Here is a 24,710-nt window from a genome sequence, read left to right as displayed (position 1 = left end):
ATCCATCTCACCTCTCCATCCAGGCTTGCCCTCAGCAGCCCCACCCCCAAATGCACTGGATCTGCTGCCTCCCACCGTTGCTCACTACAATGTGAGCCTTTTCCCATCCTGCCGGGCGGGTGAGCTCACAGACACCTCCTCCCAAATGCCCTCTTGGAGAATGACTGACAGCTCCTCCTTGCCCTGATTGCACTTATCATTGCACATGGCAGTTGTTTTTATACCTGTCCATCTGGAGGTATATCAGTCATGCCTTCTGCAGAGAAGGTGCCAATGAATGCAGGTGAAGTGCACCAGCTGCATACATCCCTTCCCCAGAGGTCAGGCTCCAGGCCTTCCTGCCCTGCCCACAGCCATAGACCACAGATCTCACAGATGGTGAAACACCCACTACCTTATATAAACCATGTTACATTTAACTGTTTTACAGCTATGTGCTTGATAAAAGGTGGTGAAGGCCATTATGCCTGAATAGCTAAATATACTGATGAGAATCTTCAGTATTCCCTCGACCAGGTTGTGACCGAGCCCCCCCGCCCGACCCCCCGCCAACTGGCAGAACACAGCAAGCATCCAGGAACCTGGGGAAAAGACTTGTGCTCACACCTGGCCAGTTAAGGCACAAGTCTCCTACTTGTTCCACGTATGTAAGCTGAACAGGGAGGTGGGTCTGTAAGAGAAAAGGGAGGAAAAGAAGTCTGTCTTTGGGAAATCCTTTGTAGATCTATGACCCACCTGCCCCACCACCACGTCCCCTCCCACCCCTCAGACCTCAGAGTCATAGAACCCATAAGGGGCTGCAAATGATATTTACAAGGTGGCAACAGGCTGCTTGCTGTCACAGAGCACGCTATCTGGTGAGGGAGATACGGTTATCACAGGGTTTTCACCAGTGAGTTCAAGTTCTTTGTTCTGAATGCATGCCCTATTTTCAGTGTGGTTTCCTTGGCAGTTGAAAGACTGATTAATCAAATGCCCCATTACTAGCTTTATGAATGAAAGGAAATGTATTTTAAGAGAGCTTTGTGCTGGTACCCAACTGTACTGATAAACTGTTTTCAGAGTCAGATGGGAATCAGTTTCAAATAAATGGTGACATTTAAACAACTAGAACCCTCAAGGGCCACAATTATACAACCATATTCACAAGCACCCTCTTGCTTTGTGGTTCATGAGCAAGTTCACCCTGCAGGTGCCTGCTCAGATGCCCAAATAGGAAGTGCTTGGCTGCTGTTGGCTAAGAAGGCACCTTAAAATGTTCTTCAAACCCGTTCCCGGTGTCTTCTCAAGACCCAGGATCCCCAGTCTGGTTTATGTCTGTAGATTTGCAGCAGTTGTAAGATGTATCAAAATCTTAAAGAGATACTCTGGGAAGAAGTCCCACCATTGGTCCAGGCCAAGGACCTTGTCACTACAGGCCGTCTGTCCACCCACTTTAAGACAGAGATGACAGCTCTGCTCATTCCTCCACCGCCAGACTATCTCTCAGCAGGTGTAAGAATCCAAGATTTCTTTGAGGATCTTTCGGGTCTTTTCAGCATTTTCTGCAGCGTCATTGTATCCCTGCAAAGCAGTAAGTCACAGCAACAACTCCCAACTTCAGCCAAGCAGCTTGACCTTGAAGGCGTCCTTGATTCTCTAAAGAAGTAAGGCCACACAAATCAGGTGAAGGGCAATTTACCTTGTGTCATCTCTAAGTTCAGCTCTGGGGAAATAGCTCCTATGCCTGGCTTACTCCACCCTGTCCACCAGGGCCTCTTGGCTGGACACTGCCTACCCGTGTCCCAGGACCCCAGCTTGTTTGCTGAGCTCAGCGTCCTATCACCAGACTCAGTTCTGGGAAACTGAACTTCCTTTGGCCCGTGCCCAGCTTCAGATCAGCCCACCTTCCAGTCTGGCTGCATCCCAGCCCTGCCCTCAGCACAGCTTAGTGAGGCCTTGGCCAAAGCTCTCCCCAGAGCTCCAAATTCAAGTATCTGACAGTCTATCTACATGCCCAAGAGTGCCTCAAACACCACATGATCAAAGACAAACTACCCACCCCCTTCTTCACCCCCTACACACACTCGAAGGAAACCCTGCTCTATCTCACTAAATGAACCAGAACAGACACCCACTCCCTTTCCTAACTCTAGAACCCCGGAATCATCCTTCTCCCTCCCACACCCAAGTCATCCCATCCATTCGACACCTAAATATCTTTCCAATCCATTCTCTCCTCTCTAAGTCCACTTCTGCTTCTGTGTTTTTGCCTGCCTGGCATCACTTCCTCTGGGGGACTCCCTCTATCCCCTCCCCGCCGTGATAATCCTGTCACATCCATGTGATACAAGTGGCGCTGACCCCACCACCCTGATCCAGGGACCCAGGCTGGGTGAAGACAATGTTCTAGCAACTGGCATGGTCAAGGCTCAGGCCTGAGCTATCAGAACCCTCCCCAGAGTTCTGACCAGGCACAGAGAGAAAGCTATGCTCCTTCCCAGGCTTGTGAGGACCAAAGTAAGGCGGGAGCTGTGTGACCTCTTACTGTCGCATGTGGAGAGTTTGAATCCATGAAGAGATCAGCAGATTCAAGGGATTAGAGAGAGTGGTGGAGACAAGGGGACAAGGAAAAAGAGCCCTGATGTTATTGTTTGAACCCCTGAATCCAGGCTAATGCCAACGAACTACCTTTGGACCACCCCGTTAAATGAGTCTATAAATTCCCTATTGCACCATTAAAAGTTTGAGTTGGGGTCTGTCTCTACAACTGAGAACCTGACTGTCACACCGCTCATATGGATAGATCTTCCTGCCTTCAATCGTATCTCCTATGTTAGTCTGCTGGGGCTGTCATGACAAAGTATCACAAATTTAACAACAGAAATCTATTGTCTCAAATTTCTGGAGGCTGGAAGTCCAAAACCAACGTGCTAGCAGGGTTGGTTCCTTCTGAGGGTTGTGAGGGATAATCTGTCCCTGCCTCTCCCCTAGCTTCTGGTGGTGTGCCTGCAATCTCTGGCCTCCCTTGGCATATAGAAGTATCACCCAGATCTCTGCCTTTATTTTCACACAGCATTCTCCGTGTGTGTGTGTGTGTGTGTGTGTGTCCAATTTTCCTCTTTTCATAAGGACATGAGTCATACTGGATTAGGGGCCCACCGTATTCCAGTATAACTTCATCTTAACTGATTACATCTGCAATGCTCCTATTTCCAAATAAGGTAACATTCCAAGTAAGGTGTTAGGATTTCAACATATAAATTTGTTTTTGTAAGAGACACAATTCAACCCATAACACCTCCCATCCCAGTTCCAGCTCTGCCTCACATAAGAGGCTGCATATGCCTTACTTCAGATCCTCTCGTCTTCACCTGCTGTTTTGGACCAGTGACCCCTGAAGCTTCCAGCTCAGCAAGGCTTTGACCAGCCTTCCACAAGTGCAAACTGATGCCACTCCCCTCATGTCCTCATGACACATCTTCTTGTCTCTCCTCGGAGCTGCACTGTTCATGTGAAGGTGTGTTCAATGTCTGTGAGTGCATAAGCCCGTGGGGTGAACCTTTGAGAAGTGGAATACAGGAGCCAATGGATAAATGCTTCCTTTTTCTCCTTCCAGGCAGACTGACCTGAGATATTTACACACAAGATCGAGTAACCAGATGCCTCTTAAACGCATCCAGCTCAATCACACATCTTCAAACTAGCTCTCTGTCCTTCCCTGTCTCGTTCCCCCAGTTCTTCAATCTGTTCCCCGGGATTGCATTCTCTAAGAAAGGAAAAGCCCATAAGCCTCTACCTCAGCTTCTGCTTTTAGGGGAACCCAGGCCAAGTCAGCCACTTACTCTGCCTAAATATAAGCTAACCATCCCATTCCCCTGCTCAAAACCCTTCAGTGCCTCCATTGCCTGTAAAGTTCAAACTCCCCAGCTAAAAGCTGGAGGACAGCTCGGAGGTCATCTGGTCAACCGTTTTTCATGTTTCTTACAACCTTCTTTCCAACAGTCCAAGTCCTGGATTTTGGAATCCATCAGATTAGGTGTCAAATCTAGCTCTTTTTGAAAACTTGCGTAGTCTTTCTCCTCTCTAAGCCTCAGTTTCTTCATCTGCCCCATCTTAGGGTTGAAATGAGACAATGAATGATATGAAATGTCCAGCACAGTGTTTGGGACACTAAATACATTACAGTCAGTATCACTAGGTGAAGAATCAGAAACGAAGATGCAGTGGGTGCTCTGGGGATCACACAGTCAGCTCCCAATGGCTGTGAAACCTGAGGCCCACATCCTACACAACCAAACGCCCGCACTCCACAAACAAGAGCTTGAGATATCTGATCTCCTGTGAAAGTTGTTACATGCATTTCCTCTACAGATATGCAGGCACTCTGAGAGGCAGACAGTGAAAAAAACAAACAAGGTCCCTGCCTTCGGGGGTTTACCTTCTGAAGAGGTAGTGAGATGCTTGATAGGGAAGTAAGTCGGTGTGTGTGACCATGTCATATGTTGCTAAGTCCTATGGCACAAACTAGGAATGCAGAGTATGGGGGCGCGGGGGTATTATAGCCTGGTTGAGGGAGTAATCATCCGATAAAGGCTCACTTAGGTGAAGGGAGGAAGGGAGTGAAAATATTGATAGCAGAGGTAGCATTCCAAACAGCCAGAGTGGGAGGTACAAAGGGCTGAGGCAGGAGCAATCTTAGAGTATTCAAGGGACAGCAGAGAGGCCAGCACTGCTGAAGGGGATGGGTGAGGGGAAAGGTGGTAAGAAGTGAGGTCAGAGAGAGGGAGACAGTCAGCTTGGGCTGGCTGTGGACAGTGAATTTTGCTCTGAGTGTCAGAAAGCTAATGCCAGGCTTTGACCAGACGTATGGAAGGATCTGACTCAGGCTTCAGTGGATCTCTACTGAGAGAACAGAGAGGAAGCCACTGCAATAATCTTGGTAGAGAGGATAGTGGCTTGGACCAGGTGGCAGAGCCAGGGGAGGTAAGAAGTTGTCATTCTGAAAACATTTTAAAGGTGGAGCTTACAGAACTTGCTGATGAATTAGATGTGGGTTGTGAACAGAAGGTAGATCCCAAAGACTGTGGCCCAAGCAAATGAAAAGAGGGCACTTCATTTAATGAAAGAGGGGGACTGAGAAAGAAGAGGTGGGGAGGTAAATCAGAAGTCTGCTTTGGAACATGCCAAGTTTGAGATGACGATTGGATGCCCAGTACACACAAAGCAGTGGCCACATATACAAATCCGCAGAACAGGGAGAATTCCAGACTGGACATTCACATTTGGGAGCATTAGACAGTTAAACATTCAGTTGTGTTGAAGACTGGATGAGCCAACCTAGGAAATGAGAGCAAATGGGCCTTCATGGCTTCCTGGGGACATACCAATGATCCAAGGTCAGGGAGACGAGAGTCCAAGAAAGGATTGTGAGAAGGAGGTGGAGAGAACCATGAGTGTAGTGTTCTGAAAAAAGCCACAAGCATAAACAGTTTCAAGGAGAAGGGATTTACTAACTGCCAAATGTCACTAATTGTCATATAAGACGAGACTGAGAACTGACCACGGGATTTGGTAACATGGTCACTGCGACTTTGGCAAGGGCTATTTAAATGGACAGGTGAGTACAAAAGAGCTTGGAAGGAAAGAAAAGAGAACTTCAAGATTAGACGAGCCTTTGGAGTTTTGTATAAAGGAGAGCCGAGAAAACTGATGACGCTGGAATGACGTTCATGAGTAGATGAGAGGGGACGGGACCTAGTGAACAATGGAGGTCTTCTCGTTAATGGCAATTCCTAACAGTGGCCAAGGCACAGTGAAACTGGCACTCGTCAGGGAGTGCAAATCATTCCAGCCTCTTTGGAAATGTTTAGCATCACACATCAAGAGCCTTGAGAAACATCCGTGCCCTTTAACCCATTAATTCCACTTCTGGGAATCTCCTAAGGAAATAATCCCAATACAGAAAAAGTTTTCTGCATAGAAGCTCATCACAGAACTATATATAATAGGTCTAGAAACATTTAAATACGCCACAATAGGTGATGATTAAGGACACGGATGGATTTAGTCACTGGACTATAAGCTCCATGAGGAGAGGAACAGTGTATATTTGATTTACCACTGTCTCTCCAGCATCTACCATGTGTCTGACATACTTGTTGAATGAATAAAAAGTCTTATAAGTTTAAGCAAAAAAAGATATAAAATAGTCCTTAAATATTATATATAAATATGCATACACTCACAGTATGAGCTCAAACATGTGAAAAATAATAATAAAATTTAACATTCTAAATGTATAAAAACTAAAGAAATAGCTCCCCAAAATATAAATAGTGATTATGTTTGGGTGGTGGAACATGATTTCTTATTTTATTTTTGTATATTTCGTATATATTCAAGAATGAATATGGTTACTTTTATAATGGAAAAAACAAGTCAAGGTCATTTCTTAAAAAAGGAAATGCTAGAGTTAGACAAGATTTAAACTCACACAGCCAGGATTTGATAAGGCTTTGCACCCACTAAGGGTTCCCAAGAACCCTGGGTGTGAGTCTCTCCAATTCCAGCGCTGCTGCTCTTCTCACTACAATCAGGGACCAGTCCACTAGCTGGGCTAGCGAAGGCTCCTCTGGAAACGAGAGAGATTCTGTTCAGAAGAACCAGCTTTCACTGCAGCATTTTCTAAACTCTTAATAGTAATAAAGAGTCAAAAATAATATCCAGTGAGATGGAAAACTTGATGATACAGTTTAGGTGAAACAGAGCAGAATTCAGAGGGGTATGTTCATAAGAAGGCAACTAGGCAAACTGTTCATTTGGCAAATATTTATTGAAGGAATGAAAAGTTTGCAGAAGAAATATGTCCTCATATGGCCAGAGAATAGACAAACAACCAAAACTGAATCCACCTTTTCAGCAATACCAATTTAAAGCCTTAGGAACTAGGATTCCAAAAGGTCCCCTCCAGATCCCACAGTGGGTGTCTACAGGCGCTCAACAAGTAGCTCCAAGCTCCAGGGTAATCTGTTTCCTAGAGCAGAGCTTCTCAAACTTGAATGTGTACACCATTAACTTGGAGATCTTGATAAAATGCGAATTCCAATTGAAACATTCTGGGGTGGGAACAGAGATTCTGCATGTCTAACAAGCTCCAGGTGATGCTGAAGCTTCTGGTCTTCTGATGACACTTTGAGTGGCAAGTTCCCAGGGTGCTGGGAACTAGGCAATCCCAAGGATCATTAGGAACCAGGAACAAGAGACAGCCACCCAGGCAGGCTGTGTCAACCTTAGCAATGTGAGGGGAGCACAGAAGATGCTCAGGGAGGGTCCCACCCACTACCCCTAATGCCAGCTCCTTCACCAGATGAACAGCCTGGTCCCCTGTTCCTCAAGCTTGCCAGCACCCTAAAGTATGCTTGTCCTCAAGCGTCTTGACACCACTAAAAGGAGTGATGTGAAGCAAACTCTAGGCAATTGCATGGGATCTGGAGGGGCCTGAAGCCCCCAATTCCTTGGGGAGCTTGGTGAATGACATCTTGCTGGAAAGGATCCCAGGGCCTGAGCTTTGCTGGAAGGTGGTTACCTGAATCAGCCAGCAGCAGATGGCACCAAGATAAGCACAAGCTGCATCCAAGAAAGTGACTCAAAGTAACAGAATGAGAGATGTGACCAAAACATGGAACAAAACAAATAACTCCAGGAAGGGAGCTGGTGGCTCAAAGAACACTTGTCTTGGGTGTCGGCTACACAAATTCTTGGTCAGGGGCCAGGCCAGAGTGACAATCAGACATGGCTATTGACTCTCCTGCTGCCTGGCCTTTTGCCAGATCCCCCGTGTAAAGCCAGGCCCACGAACCTCACAGCGAGGCCCCTCCAGGGTCCTGGACACCTGAATACCCTGCCTGGGGAAGTACTGGTGGGTCCACTCTGCTGGAGGTTGTGTGAGTCTGAGTAGGCAGAGCCAGGCCTGGACAGCCAATCCAAGGTGAGCAGTCTTGACATTTCCTTCCCTGCAAGGACAAGCTGTCTTGTCTACACACAGATGAAGCCTTGGATCTGGCTCAGCATCCAGAAGACTGGGCTATGACCTCCACGGTGAGATAGTCACACACATTGTAGCCTTTTCTCCATTTTCCCTGGCTGACTGGAGGAAGGGGGACCCCTGCTCCTTCCAGCCAGTGCCGCATTAATCTAAACTCCAACAATTCCCTGCCCCTGCCACTACTGAAGGCTATTGGGGGGCCCAAAGTCATGTAGAAGCTTTGGAAGAATCATGGCATGTCCCCTAGGGAAAGTGAGTTCAGTGGTCAGAGTGTAGAATGAAGGAGGCTGGGGTCACAGCCTGTACTGTAGGCTTTGGCAGTGGGTTGAGACTGGGAAGAGTCACAGAGTCCCTAGCCAGCTACCTTATTAGGAGAGGTCCGGGGAGGCAAGGAAGAGCAAGCGATGCAGTGTGGCTGCAGCAGCCTGAGCCCTTCCCATCCTGGAGCTGGCACGGGGCACCTGCCCTTGGCTATGCACTCAGCAGGAGCACCTTTCCCACAGCCTACCGTGGCAAAGCTTTCTGTCTGAGGCAAAGAGGACACAAGCTCTATGACAATACATATGTCACCCTCAGTAGCAAACACTTGCAGGCGTATTTCCACACAAGGTGGCAAACGCAGTGAAAGAAAAAAGGGATGGAGTAGGATGTGAATCCTGGAATTCCTGCTGCTCAGGGCTGATTTTCCTACTGCAGAGGAGTGTGAGGACCCAAAGCCACCGGGATCCATTCTCCGCAGCTGGATGTGCTAAGCAGAGAACAGAAATTCCACTGTCTTGCCTCCACAGAATTTGTTATCACTTACGAAGTCCATCCTCAAACATCATCTCTCACAGAAGTGAGGGGCTGACCGAGGTCCAAAGCTCTGACTCCACGTGCTCCTTCCCTCACCTCACAGTGACCTTGCAGCCTCATTGGTAGAGGTAAAACCCCTGGGGTTGCAGGCTAGGCATCTGTTGCTGAGTTACCAGAATGAACCCTGCCTGCTACTAGCAGACTATCTCCGGCTCTGGCATCTGCTCAAGCTCTGAGGTATACTGTGACCCGCAAAATCCAGACTCAGAATCCCCCCAGAAACAAATAGCTGAACCGTCTGAATGTCAAGCTTCACATTGCAAATAGATGTGGAAACGAGCTCTTGCCTGCCTATCTGGACCCTAGAAAGCCAGTAATGATGGAGTGCCACCCTCAGCTTGCCCCGTGCCCACTTAGCTAAGTGAAAGAGCCTGGCGATGGGCAGGGTAGGGAAAAGCCCTGGACCTGGCTAAATGGGGTGGGACCTGCTACTGAGTTTCAGGGATCCTTTGGAGATTTCCGTGTGCACTGTGGACAGGGGCAGATGTTCATCCTCCTCCACGGGGGTGCTCTGCTGGCAAGTCAGCACCAGGGCCTTGACTTCCTTCTTAAAGTTGGTGTTAAGAAAACCATAGATGAAAGGGTTGATACAGGTGGAGGCCATGGCGAGCAGGTGGCACAGCAAGAAGATGAGGTTGCCGTGACAAACAGGAATGGCCTCGTGGTACCAGTCCTCCAGGCTGTTGAACACATGCAGGGGCAGCCAGAGCAGGGCAAAGGCAGCCACCATGGCCACAAGGATGCCGTTGATCCGCCTCATCTGGTGAGCCTGCGCGCTGTAGGTGCCCTTGCGGAACAGCTGCCCCTGCTTCCGTAGGCGCCGGTAGATGCGTACATAGCAGACCAAGATGAAGGCCAGTGGGATGCAGTACTGGAAGAGCAGCAGCAAGGTGGTATAGATAACACGGTGGTGGTCCAGCGGCCAGGACTCGGTACAGACCACCTTATCTGCCAGGAATTCCAGAGCCTTGGAATGGTTCTTGTGGAAGACATTCTCCAGGACGCTGTTGGCCAGGAAGGGCAGGGAGAGGAAACAGGCAATGAGCCAGATGACCGCAATCCCAAGGTAGGCCTGGGAGATGCTGGGCTTCCAGCCTGTTGGGTGGATGATGAGCTGATGCCTCTCCAAGGCGACAAGGACAAGTGAGAGGATAGAGACTGTCACTGACATACACTGGATGAAGGCCGACATCTTGCAAAGGGCCTCGCCAAAGACCCAGTAGTCCATGATGGTGTAGATGGCTGTGAGCGGCTGGCAGATGAGGCACATGAGGAAGTCAGAGAAGGCCAGGTTGGCGATGAGCAGGTTGGTCACATTGGCCTTCTCCTTGTGCCTAATGGTCACACATATGAGGCAGAGGTTGCCCAGGACCCCCACAATGGTCTCGATGCTATAGGTGGTAACAATGAAGACCATCGGGTCTGCAGAATCCTGGCAGTGATCAGAGAAGTTGTACACGATGCCCTCTGGCAGGCTCCTGTTTTGACCTTGCAAGGTTCCTGGGAGCAGCATGGACAGGAAGTGAGAGATGTTCATGGTGCATGTGGGAAGATTCCAGGGGATTCAGTGATGACACCTGCAAAGCAAAGAAACAACTCAGGGATCGTGCCCCCTGGGTGTAAACCAGGGAGAAGTGGGGTCCAGATAGAGATGTTCATGACTTCTTCAACCCCAAGGCTGGGATTATAGGACCTGAGACTCAGAGATGTAAAAACAACTTGCCCATAGTCACACAGCTAATAAGTAATGGGACCCAAATTCAAACCCAGGTCTGTCTGATGCCAGAACTTGCTTCAAAAGTTCCCCCTGACCTCAGAGCTTGATGCAGTTTTGATGATAAAGAAGTTAGATTGTTGTATGCAAATTCAGGAACGGAGTTGTTCAGGTAGCATAGAAATCCCTTGTCACATTTTATCCAAATAGACACAGAAGCAAATGCCATCACGTGCTCTGGTCTTTCCATGGCATACCATGCCCTTAAGGATAGAACCAAAACCCTGGGACCTGACACACAGTAAACCCTCCTGGTCTCAGCCACCACTTGCACCACCAGCCTTGTTCCTCAGGTGACACATGGCAAAGGTGAAGCTTGCCAGGTATGCAAAAACTGGGTCATCAGCATACCAGCTCTCTCCTCTTGCCCACTATGTGTACACACGTGCCTGGCCAACTTCAGGGGATGTCCACCATCCTCCCTATAAGCCCTCTCCGTGCCTATGCTTTAGTCACCTGAAACAGCTTGCAGTTCCCAAACACACCAGCCTGGTCCACACCTCCATGCCCTGACACAGCCTGTCCCTTTTTCTCTGGTGCCTTCTCAACATAACGGACCCTCTGCCAAGACTAAATTGGAGTTTGGACTCTAGAGACTCCAGGTGGTAATACCAACGACAGATATTTTGACATGGAGAGCTACCATGTCATTACACACACCGTTGGGACTCACCTTTCTCGTGAGTCCTCTAGTCATCATTAATCCCACAAGCAGCGCTCAACCCCCGGGGCCACCAGAATCACTCCAGGAGCACGTCAAAATGCAGATTCCAGAGCCTCTCACCAGGAGATGCAGTGAAGTGAGTGTAGGATGGAGCCTAGGAACCTCTGTTTTAACAAGTGGCCCACGTCACACTGATGGACCATTTTGATAAACACTGTTTACAGAAGAATACCCTATTTCAGATATTCTTTAAGTCCCATATAATGGTCAGAGAAGCAGTTGTTAGAGTATGGCCAAAATTAAGCAGAGATCAGTAAAATCTATTTGTCAGCTGTCATATGAGGAAATGTCACTGTGCATTTGATCTGGTTTATAAAGATGAGTCTCATTTGATGATTTACAAGATCAAGGCATGAAGTCCACTGCAGTTTTACAGTCCGATGATTTTGCTTAGTGAATCTCATAAGCAAGAGGATTTTTCTGGCACCACAGTCATCTGGCAAAAAGGGCCATTTGGAAATGAATGTGACAAAATGAAATACACCAGAGGCAGAAGAAAGGTCCGGTATTTAAGTCAAAAAATGGCCACAACTGCCTGAAACAGTGGGGGATGCATTGTGCCCAAAGCAGCAAAAAAAACCCAAGGCTCTGGTTGACCACCATCCAAGACTGGGTCAATGACGGGAAGCCACACACGGGATTCCAAACTGGCCGACTGCAGCCTGATCAGAGCAGAGTGACCAGACGGGCAGGGCTCCAGAAAGTCCCCCCAACTTCACACATTCATCCGCTCAATAAGCATGTGCCAAGCCCCACGCTACAAACAGGGCTGCAAAGACAGCATGTACAGCCATGTCCCTCCCAGACCAGAGGAAGTGACCACGAGGACTGCAGATACACCTCAAAGTCACACTGCCATCACCAAAACCACTATGAACGGAATGCCTGTGAGGACCAGAACTTGTTGCCAGGCAGCTCTCAAGACAAGGTGGGAACACCTGAAACGCTGGGGGAACACCTCCACTGCAGCCTGCCTTCCCCACCAGTCACAGGAACACTAACAAATAATACAAATATTATCAATCTCCCAATCAGGTAAGAATGGAGAGAAGGACATCTGCTTTCTTTCCTGAAATTTCAGCAAACGGCTCCTGTCTTAATGCCCGCGGTGCCCAGACACATTCCATGCACCCCTTACCTCCTCTTTACTCGCAACTCACAGGGTGAGGTGCCCTGCCACCCAAGTTTCAGGTAAGGACACTGAGGTTGCGGGAGTCCAAGTCTACATGAGAGGCGGGTGCCCCCCGCACCCCCAGCCCCGGTTGTGCTACTCTGAGCCGCAGGCTCTGGGAAGCCCATCCCGTGCCCCATCTCTAATCGCCTGGCGGCAAGCGGCGCGCAAAGCTTCCCAGCGGGGCGGGGTGGGGGAGGCGGGTGTCCGACCCGAATCCGCATCCCCTTGGCCCCGGGACCCAATGGGCACGCTGCAGGGCCCACGCCGCTCACCTGCTCCGGGGGCCCACGGCACTCTGTATGTGAAGCGGAGCCGCCCTGCCTGTTCTCTGGCTGCCCGCTGGGCTCCCTCCTGCGCTGCCGCCGCCCTCGCCGCCTGCCCGCCCACGAGGACGCTTGGCTGCCTGGGGACCCAGCCGCCTGCCCAGGGAGCCAGCCCACACCATCCGCCTGGAGCTGCAGGCCAGCAGACTGGATCTCTCTCTCTCTCTCTCTCTCTCTCTCTCTCTCTCTCTCTCTCTCTCTCTCTCTCTCTCTGTCTCTCCCTGTCTCTTTCTCCTCTCCTCTCCTCTCTCTCTCTCTCCCCCCTCAGTTTCCTCATCCATGAAATGGACCAAAGAAGACCTGCCTTTCATAAACTGGTTCATAAATATGAATTGCAGGCCACCTATGAGTCTGGCTCCCTTGCTGGGCACACAGAACTGAACTAGACAGGGTCAATGTGCTTGTGTCATCTTGGAGCTCCCATCTGTGAGGGAGAAGACAGACAAGGGACAAGTAAACAAGTGAATACATCATTGCAGAGAGCGAGAGGCTGTAGGGAAATGGGTCAGCTTTAGGTGGATGGTCCAGGCACGGCAAAGCAAAGACCCTAAGGCTAGAGGCATTTGGCCTCCGGAGACCATGGGAGGGCAGTGTGGCTGGAGAAAGTCAGCAAGAGGGCTTCCAGAGGTGTGAGTGGGACAGTCAGGAAAGGCCAGGTCGATCCTGGAAGGGCCTCCAAGGTTGTTGCAAAGAGAGTTAAATGACAAAGTACTTCTGCATTGGAGCCCAGGTGACACAGGACTTGGCTGAAATGGAATATCCCTTGTTATTAAGGGCTGCTCCTATTTTAAATTAGAATTTTCCCTCCCAGGGAGGCCATGAGGCCCCAAGGATTGTAAAATCACACATGTGCTTGGAGGACCTCCTGAAAGTAACAGATCTGCTTCAAGGGCACTTCCTAATTCTTGGACATGCACAACTCTCCTGTAAAATCTCCGTGGCTTGAACTTACAGAAACAGAAGAGCAGTGGTTACCAGGGGCTGTGGTATGGGGGAAATGGAGCAATATTGGTCAAAGGATACCAACTTCCAGTTATAAAATTAACAAATGCTGGGGATCTAACGTACAGCATGGTGATTATAGCTAATAATACTGTATTAGGTACTTGCAAGTTGCTAAGAGAGTCGATCTTAAATGTTCTCACCAAAAAGAAAAAAAAAGGAAATTATGTGACAGGATGGAGGTGTTAGCTAAAGCTAGGAGGTAATCATTTTACACTACATAAATGTATCAAACCAACACGTCTACACCTTAAACTTACATAATATCAATTATACATCAATTAAGTTGGTGGGGGGACCTTCTGTGGTTCCCCGTGAGCCACAGGACGTGGCCCAGACCTCCCAGTCACTCTCTACCCATGCCGAATAACCCCAGAGGCACCATTCGTGGCCCTGGAGTTGTGGACAATGGCTCTCTTCAGAATCGTCTGCCATTCATGGTACGTGTGGACTCTACAGACATTACCCTATTTGATCATCACCACAGCTCCAAGAGGTTGGCATTTTACTTCCTGTTTTACTGCTGAAGCCAAGTGACACTCAAAGATTGAGCAACTTCTCCAAAGTCACCAGCTAAGAAATGCTCAGATCCAGCCTGCCAAACCCCAAGACTCTGCTCACTGGCCCCTGGGGTGGCACCTGCTCTTCCTCCTTTAGGAACCACTCTCCTCCCTGCCTTGACTGCCTAGAAGACTCCTTCGTGCCCCAGGTCCATGTCCCCTATGCCATGACACATTCCTGCAGCCGTCTGTGCTCTATGGCAGAGACAGAGGGGTGCAGCCTGGTTGTGTGTTTGCACAAGCATCCTTGTCTCCATACCCTCATGTCTAGGGCACCATTCTGGTCTACCTCCAAAGCCCAGCACGGGTTCACATGCAGTGGCAGCAGCCGACAAAGGAAGGAATGCATTTAATAGGACCTAATTGTAATGATGGCTTCCTGGAGTCTAAAGAGGAGAATAATTCCTGTCCAGAAACCACTCAATTGTAGATACCTGTCCTCTGTGCAAACAAGAACTCAGACATCGTCACCTGCTCCTTGTGGGCCAACTCTGCATGCAGCCTGAGGTCTTGCTGATGAGCCCTATGAGGCAGGCTGCCACATGGACATGTTTGAGAACCGCTGCCCGGGACTCACGGGCCTAAGCCCTAATTCCGTGGGTCAGAGCACAGCTGAGGAGCTGAGAGAGTAGTGAGTGTAGTGAACAGCTTCCATGCCAGGCAGAAGCACCTGTTCTTATTCCATCTTCACACCCACCTGGTGAGGTGTGATCATCCCATTTTGCAGTTGAGAAAACTGAGGCTTGAAGAAGTAGAGGGACTTGTCTCAGTCACCCAACTTGCACATAGTGAGCTGAGAATTGAATCCAAAGTCCAAACTTCTCCAGCACCATAGCACCCCTGAGAGGGGAAGGGAGCTGCTCACAGCACCCATTCCTAGTTAAATCAACACCACAGAAGATACGTCAGACCTTTTGCATCTGCTGGGGAAGGAAACAGCACCCCCTGGTGTCAGTAGAGCCCCGCACCAAGCACAACTGGAGCATCAGAGGCTCCCCAAAGAAGCAGAGCCCACAAGCAAGAAGCTGGGAGCTGTACTTCCCCACTCACTGGATCCAATCAGAGGCCAGGGCCTCAACATGGGAGGTCCTGCCAGCTGACCGGGCTGCATTCCACAGTTTCTGGAGAAGTGGCTCAGTAAGTTTTCCCTGCGCCATAAAAGTGGGGCTTTGTCTGACCTCCTAGACATTGACCCTCCTTAATAGCTTAGTGATGGACCTCACTTCCCACCCTCCTGGGAATGTTCCACATGGATCACCTTGGAGTCAAATGGGAGCACTAATCCCTCAGGCTTATTTGGCCCTCAACAGCTTACAATTTGCCCTGTCAATCCATTGCAGGGTCAGTATGCTCGATGGCCTGATGAGAAAGCTAAGGGTCAGGAAATGAGGATGAACCCCAATGCTCCCTTTCTGGCAACTGACTGTTACTTTCACTACATGCAAGCCAGTATGGTGAGTGGTAACAAGCTGAGCTTGGGAGCCAACTCACCAAGCCTCAGATTCTCTCCTGTAAAATGGAGTAATAATAAAATCCTCCTCCGAGGCTGTTGTGAGGAGACATGAGATGAGATGCGAACAGCTCCTAGCACCGTCCCTGACAGGAAACACACCCTGGAGACCTGGCTGCTGTTATTCCTGTGTCCTGTGTGCTTGCCCGCCTCCCCGAGCCCCCATCCCACAGCTAATGAGCAGTCCCTGTCAATCCTAGTTTAAAACTTCTCCAGCCCCACCCAGCGGGACCCACACTTCTCATCCAGATTAATCCAACGCCGTCCTCACAGGCCCCACGTGCTCAGCCATGGTGAGCTTCTAAAGTCAGTCTGACTCTATTTCTCCTTTAGCCCTTCTAGGGTGCCGCCCCCAGACTCCTTCTCCACTTATACTCTTTATTTGTAGGGAATACCATTGCCTTTTGCCTATCCAGGCTTGTGTAGGTGTTTCTTCCACAGCCTGGACCCATTAAGCTCATCTTCCACTTGGAAAACTCCTACTCTTTCCTGGAGACCCAGCCCTCGGTGAAATGTCCCAGACCCTCCACCTGCTCATTTTAAAGGGATGCTGACAAGTTTGTCCTTCACACAGAGAGCTCCTGGGCAGCTATCCTGCTTTTTTCCTGTAAGTCTCATAGCAAAGGAAAGCCTCATCAGCTATACAGGAACATCCACTTCATTTCTCATTCTTATGAATGGAGAACCAAAGAGTCCCATACATTTAGAAAATCAACAGCACAAAAGAGGTAAGGCAAGATAAATAAATAACAATAATAATAATAATAATAATAATAATAATAATAATAATAATAATTGACCTCAAAAGAAACTGAAATAACTCAGAGAATAGAAAAGAACTTTAAGAGATCGAAAACTTCCATCAATCCTTAGATTATAGCTAAATTGTTAATTCCATAAAACAAGTGCTGATTGCTAGAAAACAAGAGACCAAAAAAGCAAAAAAGGATCCTTGAAAATTAAAAATATGGTTGCTGAAATTGAAAGACGTTCTATTGGAAGGGATGACAGGACAAGGAAAGGAAATGTCTCATAATATATAGCGAAAACACAAAACGATGGAAAACCTAGGAGCAAAAATAAAACACAGAGATGCTGAATGCAAATGACCCATCATCTGATTAATAAAATTTCCAGGAAGGAAGAATCTAGAAAATGAAAGATAGCATATGAGTCACAGTCTAAGCAGGAAACAGAATTCAGCCACAGATATTCAAATGAAGAGACAGTAATGGTAAGGTTAACGTACAGAGGTCTGGGCAGGGTTAAGAGAAAATACAAGAAATGGCGAGGCTCCCAGAAAATAGCAAAAGCAATTACCACCCTACAGCTAAAGGAACCAGAGAAGAAAACCACGTCATTTGAGCCAGGGGACTGTGGCTCAGGAAGGGCTCCCCATGAGCTGCCATAGTCTGGATGCATGACATCATCACCATTGACTCGGCATTGAAGTAGGAAGTAGCAAGAGGTATACCAACCCTTCTTTCATTTCCACCCTCCTGTGAGTTCCTGCCATTGACTACATCCAACTGGAATCCAGCCAGCAAAGGTTCATCCAGCCTCCTGGGCACTGAGGGGCAGAGAGCAAGGGTGGAGAATGGTTCTGTGTGGGGTATAAACAGAAAGTAGCCAGCACAAGGGATTCTCAATAATAAGAGTTTTTCCCAGGGAGGTAGATTGAAAGGACCCTCTGAGTACTGCTCCCCACCTAAACAAGTCACTGTAAAACTTCTCAACACCAAGGATAAAAGGAAGATTCTAAAATGCTCCACAAGGGGGCAAAAAGTGGCACACAAAGAAAGATAAGAATTAATCATTATCATTCTTGTCAGCAACACAATATGATGGAAGACTATGACGTGATGAAAATATATTTTTAGGGCTCATGGAAATATAGTTTAAACTTAAAATTCTATTCTCAACCATAATATCATCCAATGTAAGTGCAGAATAATGATATCTCCAGATTTGCAAGCACCTTTTTCATGAACCCTCTCTGAGGAAATTAATTAATTTTTAAAATGCTCCAGCATAACTGATATTAAAAGCAAGAAAGGAGAGATGTGATGAAAAAGGTGTTGAGCCAGCCCAGGCGCCTGGAATTTTCTCTCCCTACCCCAGAAAATAAACCAGCATTACGGCATCCTGGGATTAATTTCGGAGATCTATGACGTCATCAAAGACTTAAAAGCTGCAGGGATGGGACGCCTATTACATTCTCACTTGACTCACATTTTTAGCCTGAGCAGAAAGTTGCTGAATCTTAGAGAATGACGGTGGATTATCATCAAAGAAATCAGGTGTTGACTGCAATTTTAGCTGCTTGTCCAGATGTGATATAGTACAACTTAACCACCCCTGGCACTTAGTATGCAGCTATTTATCTGACTCATGCTTCTTCCCCCTTTATATCAATTAGGAAGGACCCTCAGAAGTTTGCTTTCCCATGGCAGGGATAGCAGTACAATTTCAATGTTCTCTCTCAGGCTATATCTGTTCTCTAGTGTTGCCTTACAGCTGCCAAACCGTTTGTTCCCCGGCACTCTTCCCAGGATTTCACAAGGGAGTGCCTCAGCAAACTGAGGCCCGATGGAGAGATAGCGGAAAAGCTCCTCTGAGGGGAAGTCTCAGCAAACTGAGACCCGATGGAATTACATCGGTCCCTCCCCTTCAATGGATTCCTTGGAGATGTGCATGTGTGTGAAGGCAAACTCCAGGCTGGAACACAATGGGAACTTTCAGAAAGACAGCCAGCAGGCTGCTAACACACAGATCTTGAGATTAACAATCATTACCTCTTTAGAAGTTACCAATAAAAACGACACGTTGGCCCGATTCGGGGTTCAGTCCCTGGGACTGTTCCCCTTGGCCCGGGCTTCAATTCTATTCCTGGCTCCTGTCTTTTCTCAACCCTGCGCCGCCCTTCTCCCTCCCCACAGCCCACGTCCTGCTGGACATGACATCTGGCTCCCAACGTGGGGCCCCCCAATTCTGGGGCTCCCAATTTTGGGACTCACTTGTGGGGCTCGAGAAGGATGGTCGACTTCGAGTTGAAATTCAAAGAGGTTTCATGGTGTGGGGACCGGGGAGAGATCACGACAACTACTGGAAGAAAGTAGGGTAACTCTCAGAGAATTTAACCAAGGTAAATGGGGAATTTTTCTCTTTGTGCAAAGGAGTGAATGTGTGAGTGTGTGTTTTTTGGCTCCACAATGTCGGCTACAGAGTTTGTGTGGGCCCCAATCTGCGGTTCCGTGATCTAGGTCATAAGGCAAAACGGTGACTTAGCTGCGGACGGCGTTAACCAGGCCCAGGGTTTATACAGGTGCACCTTAGCCAAAGATGGATCTTAAAGTCCCACGAGGGACGCGGCAGACGGGGCATCTGAATCCATTCGGAGCGAAAGTCTCTTTCTTTCCTTTTCTCTATACATAATGGGGAATGTTAATAGCCAATATAGGTCTTATATTTGTTTGCTTAAACACCTTCTTAAGGCTGGAGGAGCTCAAGTGTCAGATCAGAAATTAGAGGAGCCTCTCAAAATAATAGAAACTTATTGTCCTTGGATCCCAGAATTAGGGACGTTAGATTTAAAAACATGGGAAAAAGTTGGTACGGAACTCTGTGGATTATGTCATAAAGGAATTTCTTTCCCAGTAACCATCTGGGATACATGGAAATTAATCTGGTCAGTTTTAGAACCTTTACAAACTGATGAGGAAGATAAAGGAGAAAAACAAAAAGTACAGAAATCTGAGGAAAAGGGAGAAGTGTCTCTAGAAGTTACCACCGAAATTCCCAAGTCATTATATCCACCATCGGAGGACTGTCCTCCTCCCTCAGCTCCTTTTGACTTATAAATACCACCTGCTTTTACAGCATATAAATTAGATTCACCCTTGCCACTGGTGAAAAGTACTAATCCTTTTCTCTCCACCTCTCGCGCACCTTCCCCTCCTTCACGAGGCTCTCACGTGCCTCTGTCTGCAGTAGAAAAAGGTATAAGGCAGGCTAGACTAAAAGGAGATTTAGAGGCATTTACCTTTCCTGTTGTCATCCGTGAACATGTAACACCTGACGATGATCCAGATCCCCCCAATATTGTTCAAGAATTTTTACATGAGCCATTTTCATTTAAACTTCTAAAAGAGCTCAAACAGGCTGTGACTCAATAGGCCCTACTTCTTCTTACACCATGGGTCTTATACGGAGTGCAGCTGATGGCAGTCGATTAATTCTCACAGATTGGAACACTCTGGCCAAAACTTGTCTTTCCTCATCCCAGTTTTTACAATTTAAAACTTGGTGGATTGATGGTGCAGAAACCCAAGCTAGACATAATCAGGCTCACAAAATAAATATTGTCAAAGATCAATTGCTAGGGAGTGGTCATTGGGAAACTATCCAGGATCAATTAGGGATGACTGAACAGGCTATTGACCAATTACAAAGAATTTGCTTAATGGCATGGGAAAAAATAGAAATGGAGGGTAAAGCCCTGATGTCATTTCAAAAAGTCTTACAAGGTCCTCTAGAACCATACTCTGAATTTATTGCCAGGATGCTATCAACAAACAGGTGACCAATTTACAGGCAGCTGAGATAATTTTACAAATTGTAGCATTTGACAATGCTAACCAAGATTGTCAAAAGGCAATAGGAAATATGAAAGGAAAAACTGACACTGTGGGATACATCCGTTTGTGTCAAGGTGTAGGAACTGAACAGTTTAAAGCTACTATGTTAGCCCAAGCCATGACTGGATTCAAAATAGGTCAGAATAAATTTCCTGGTACTTGCTATAATTGTGGAAAGCCAGGCATACCAGAAAAGAATGCATAAAGAAAACTGAAACCAATTCCCGTTTGTCTAGTGCTAGTACTATTGCGGGACCTAAACTACCTGGATTGTGCCCTATATGACAAAAAGGAAATCATTGGGCTAGTGACTGCAGATCAATTTTTCATAAGGATGGAACCCCTATTCAGGGAAACGGGAGGTGGGGCCAGCCCCAGGCCCCAATGACAAAAACCGGGGCATATGTGAATCAGGCTGCTCCTCAAAATTATCAGACAGTACCTCCCCCCGACATTCAGTTCAGCAATTAAGTCATGCTACAGAAGGGAGTGCTTCTGTAGATCTTTGTACAGCACAAAACATTTTATTACTTCCTGGAGAATCTCCTTTACGTGTGTCCACTGGACTTTTTGGGCCGATTCCCCCCAGGTACTGTTGGACTCTTCCTTGGTCGTTCTAGTTTAACATCCAAAGGAGTTATAGTTCACACTGGTATCATTGACTCTGGTTATGAAGGAGAAATTCAAATTATAATGTCTTCATCTGTTCCCTGGACCCCTAAAAAGGGAGAACGGATTGCACAATTACTTTTACTCCCAGGAAAAAAGGGAACTCAGAAAAGAGGAACTGTAGGTTTTGGAAACACAGGACAGGCAGGAATTTTTCTAGCAGAAAAGATATCAGAAATTCACCCAGTGTGTCAAATTGAATTACAGGGTAAAAGATTTATAGGTCTCCTTGATACCGGAGCAGATATTTCAATCATAAATTCTCAGGAATGGCCAAAAAATTGCAAAGTACAAGAGCCAAATATTAACATTGTAGGGGTGGGCGGAGCTTCAGGTTTATGCCAAAGTGTCTGCATTCTTCCCTGCCTTGGGCCAGAGAGACAAAAAGGAATTTTACAGCCCTATGTTGCAGACATTCCAGTTAATTTGTGGGGTCGAGATCTGCTTACACAATGGAAGGCAGAAATTTGGATACCACCTGGACAATATAGTCCTCAGAGTCAACAAATTAGGAATCAAATGGGATATCAACCAGGAAAAGGTTTAGGAAAATTTAACCAGGGAATTACTCAGCCAATTCAGCCCTTGTCCCAACAAGGATGAACAGGATTGGGATATTTAACAGAAACACAAAAACCTTTTTTGTAGGGGCCACTGTTAAACAGCTATGGACTCCGGTAGCCCTTAAATGGATGAACAATAAGCCTCTATGGATAGAATAGTGGCCCCTCTCTAAGGAAAAATTAGAGGCATTAATAGAACTAGTACAGATTCAGTTAGAACAAGATCATATAGAACCTTCTACTAGTCCTTGGAATTCTCTTGTGTTTAGTATTAAGAAAAAAAAATCAGGAAAATGGAGAATGCTCACAGATCTACGAGCTATTAATGCTATAATTGAGCCCATGGGTGCTTTACAGCCTGGGTTCCCACAACCTTCTATGATTCCAAAAAATTGGCCTTTAATAGTTATTGATTTACAAGATTGTTTCTATACAACCCCTTTACATCCTCAAGATTGTCGTCAATTTGCTTTTTCTGTTCCTTCAATTACTAACAAGGAACCTATAAAGAGATTTCAATGGAAAGTTCTCCCACAAGGAATGCTTAATAGCCTTACAATTTGTCAGCTTTTTGTAGCCAGAGCATTACAACCTGTAAGAGCTAATTTCCAAGATTGTTATATTATTCGTTACATGGATGATATTCTGTGTGCTGCTTCTTCTCCAGAGCTTTTAGCAGCATGCTTTGAATTACTTGAAAAACAACTTGATTTGGCTGGACTTTACATTGCTCCAAATAAAATTCAAACTACAACACCGGTCAAATATTTAGGAACAATTGTGGACCGCCAGTCTATTAAACCCTAGAAAGTTCAAATTAGAAGAGATCAAATATCTACTTTAAATGATTTACAAAAATTGTTAGGAGATATTAATTGGATATGTCCCACTCTGGGTATACCCACCTATGCTCGCAGTAAATTATTTGGCCTTTTGCGGGGACCCCCTCAACTAAATCATCCCCGTACCCTAACTCCAACAAAGAGTTAGAAATGGTGGAAAAGAGAATTCAAGATGCTCAAGTTCAACGCATTGATCCTTCCATGCCTTTACAAATGTTAATTTTCCCTACTCCACATTCGCCTACAGCGGTAATTGTTCAACAAAATAACTTGGTAGAGTGGCTTTTCTGTCTAACAACTTTGTTAAGTCACTTCCAAGCTATGTACAATTAATCTCAGAACTCATATCACGCTCGCACTAGGCTACTTCATTTAAATAGACAGGAACCCAGTAAAATAGTTGTTCCTTTTAAAAAACAACGAATAATATATTTAAATATTCATTCTGAATCCTGGCAAATTGCTATTAGTGACTTTTTTGGAATAATTGACAATCATTATCCAAAAAATAAGTTATTTCACTTTCTCCTAAAAACTAATTGGATTTTACCTAAAAAACTCAGACAGACTCCTATTCCTCAAGGCTTTACAGTTTTTACAGATGGATCTAATAATGGTAAAGCAGCAATTGTCAGCAAAAAAGTCCATCAACTTATTCACACCACTGTACTTCAGCACAAAAGGCTGAGTTGGTAGCAGTTTTAATCGCTTTACAAACTTTCTTAGATCCTTTAAATATTGTTTCTGACTCTGCTTATGTTGTTCATACAGTACAAAGTATTGGGACAGCATCTCTTTCTAAAAATTCCAATCAATCTCTTCAAATTTTATTTACCCAACTCCAACAGATTGTGAGAAATCGTCAACACCCTTTCTTTTTATTTATTTATTATTTATTTATTTATTTATTTATTTATTTATTTATTTATTTATTTTATCTGGGTATTTCTTTTTTTTAATTAGTTTCAGGTGCACAAGACAAAGTAATACTTAGACGTTTATCTTTTATATCCCTCACACTGTGTGAACCCCCCACCCCCCATCCACTATCCTTCTGACATCGCACAGAGTCATTATATTTCCACTGTCTCTATTCCTAATGCTGTACTCCGCTTCTTCTAAGTACATACACACACACACACACACATACACACACATACAAACTTGTAGTTGACATTCATTATTGTTCAGCTTCAGCTTCAGGTGTACAGTGCAGTGATCAGGCATCTACATCATCCCTGAGGTGGTCTCCCTAATGAGACCAATGTCCGTCAGATACCCTACAAAATCTTTACATTATTAATTACATTCCCCAAATTAATTTTCAAAACCCCTTGGCCATCTTGTGGTTACCAACTGTTTTCCAATCCCCTCACTTTCCCCCTTATCCCCACCCCCCTCCCATCTAGCAACCCTCAGTTTTTCCTCTTTGTCTCCAAAACTGTTTCTGATTAGTTCATTCACTTATTCTTTTTTTAGATTCCGCATATGAGTGAGATCATATGGTATTTGTCTTTCTCTGTCTGACTTATTTCACTTAACATAATGTTCTCTAGGTCCATCCATATCATTGCAAATGGTAAGATTTCTTTCTTCTTTATGGCCGCGTAATACTCCATTGGATAAAGTACCACAGTTTCTTAATCCAGTCATCTACCAATGGGCATTTCGGTTGTTTCCATGTCTTGGCTATTGTGCAATAAACAAAGGAGTGCATAAAGTTTTTTGAATTAGAGTTTTGGATTTCTCCGGATAGATTCCTAGGAGTGGAATTGCTAGATCATAGGGTAGTTCCATTTTCAGATTTTTGAGATACCTCCATACTGTTTTCCATAGTGGCTGCACCAATCTGCAATCCCACCAACAGTGCACAAGCGTTCCCTTTTCTCCACATCCACGCCAACACCTGTTTGTTGATTTATTGATGATAGCTATTTTGACTGGGGTGAGGTGGTATCTCATTGTGGTTTTTATTTGCATTTCTCTGATGGTTAGTAAGGTTGAGCATTTCTTCATATGTCTGTTTGCCATCTGTATGTCCTTTTTAGAAA

The 24,710-nt window shown here is 46.3% G+C and overlaps 1 protein-coding gene across 2 annotated transcripts in view; it reads right to left on the bottom strand.

The window, feature by feature from the left end:
* Positions 1–6,835: 6,835 nt before the first annotated feature.
* NPY4R2 (neuropeptide Y receptor Y4-2) overlaps positions 6,836–24,710 on the bottom strand; it is a 43,994-nt gene continuing 26,119 nt past the window's right edge. Inside the window, exons 1-2 of one of the 2 annotated variants that reach the window (XM_033129838.1) lie at positions 12,826–12,960; positions 6,836–10,458 (exon numbers count right to left, since the gene is read on the bottom strand). In XM_033129838.1, coding sequence (XP_032985729.1) covers positions 9,291–10,418 — 1,128 coding nt within the window. In that variant the 5' untranslated portion in view covers positions 10,419–10,458; positions 12,826–12,960 and the 3' untranslated portion in view covers positions 6,836–9,290. Of the gene's footprint in view, positions 10,459–12,825; positions 12,961–24,710 lie in introns of those variants that run through there. The other variant, XM_033129839.1, reaches the window with a different exon arrangement.

The sequence above is a fragment of the Rhinolophus ferrumequinum genome, chromosome 16 (assembly GCF_004115265.2).
Source record: "Rhinolophus ferrumequinum isolate MPI-CBG mRhiFer1 chromosome 16, mRhiFer1_v1.p, whole genome shotgun sequence".
NCBI lineage: Eukaryota > Metazoa > Chordata > Mammalia > Chiroptera > Rhinolophidae > Rhinolophus > Rhinolophus ferrumequinum.
This window is presented reverse-complemented; position numbering and strand designations above follow the sequence as displayed.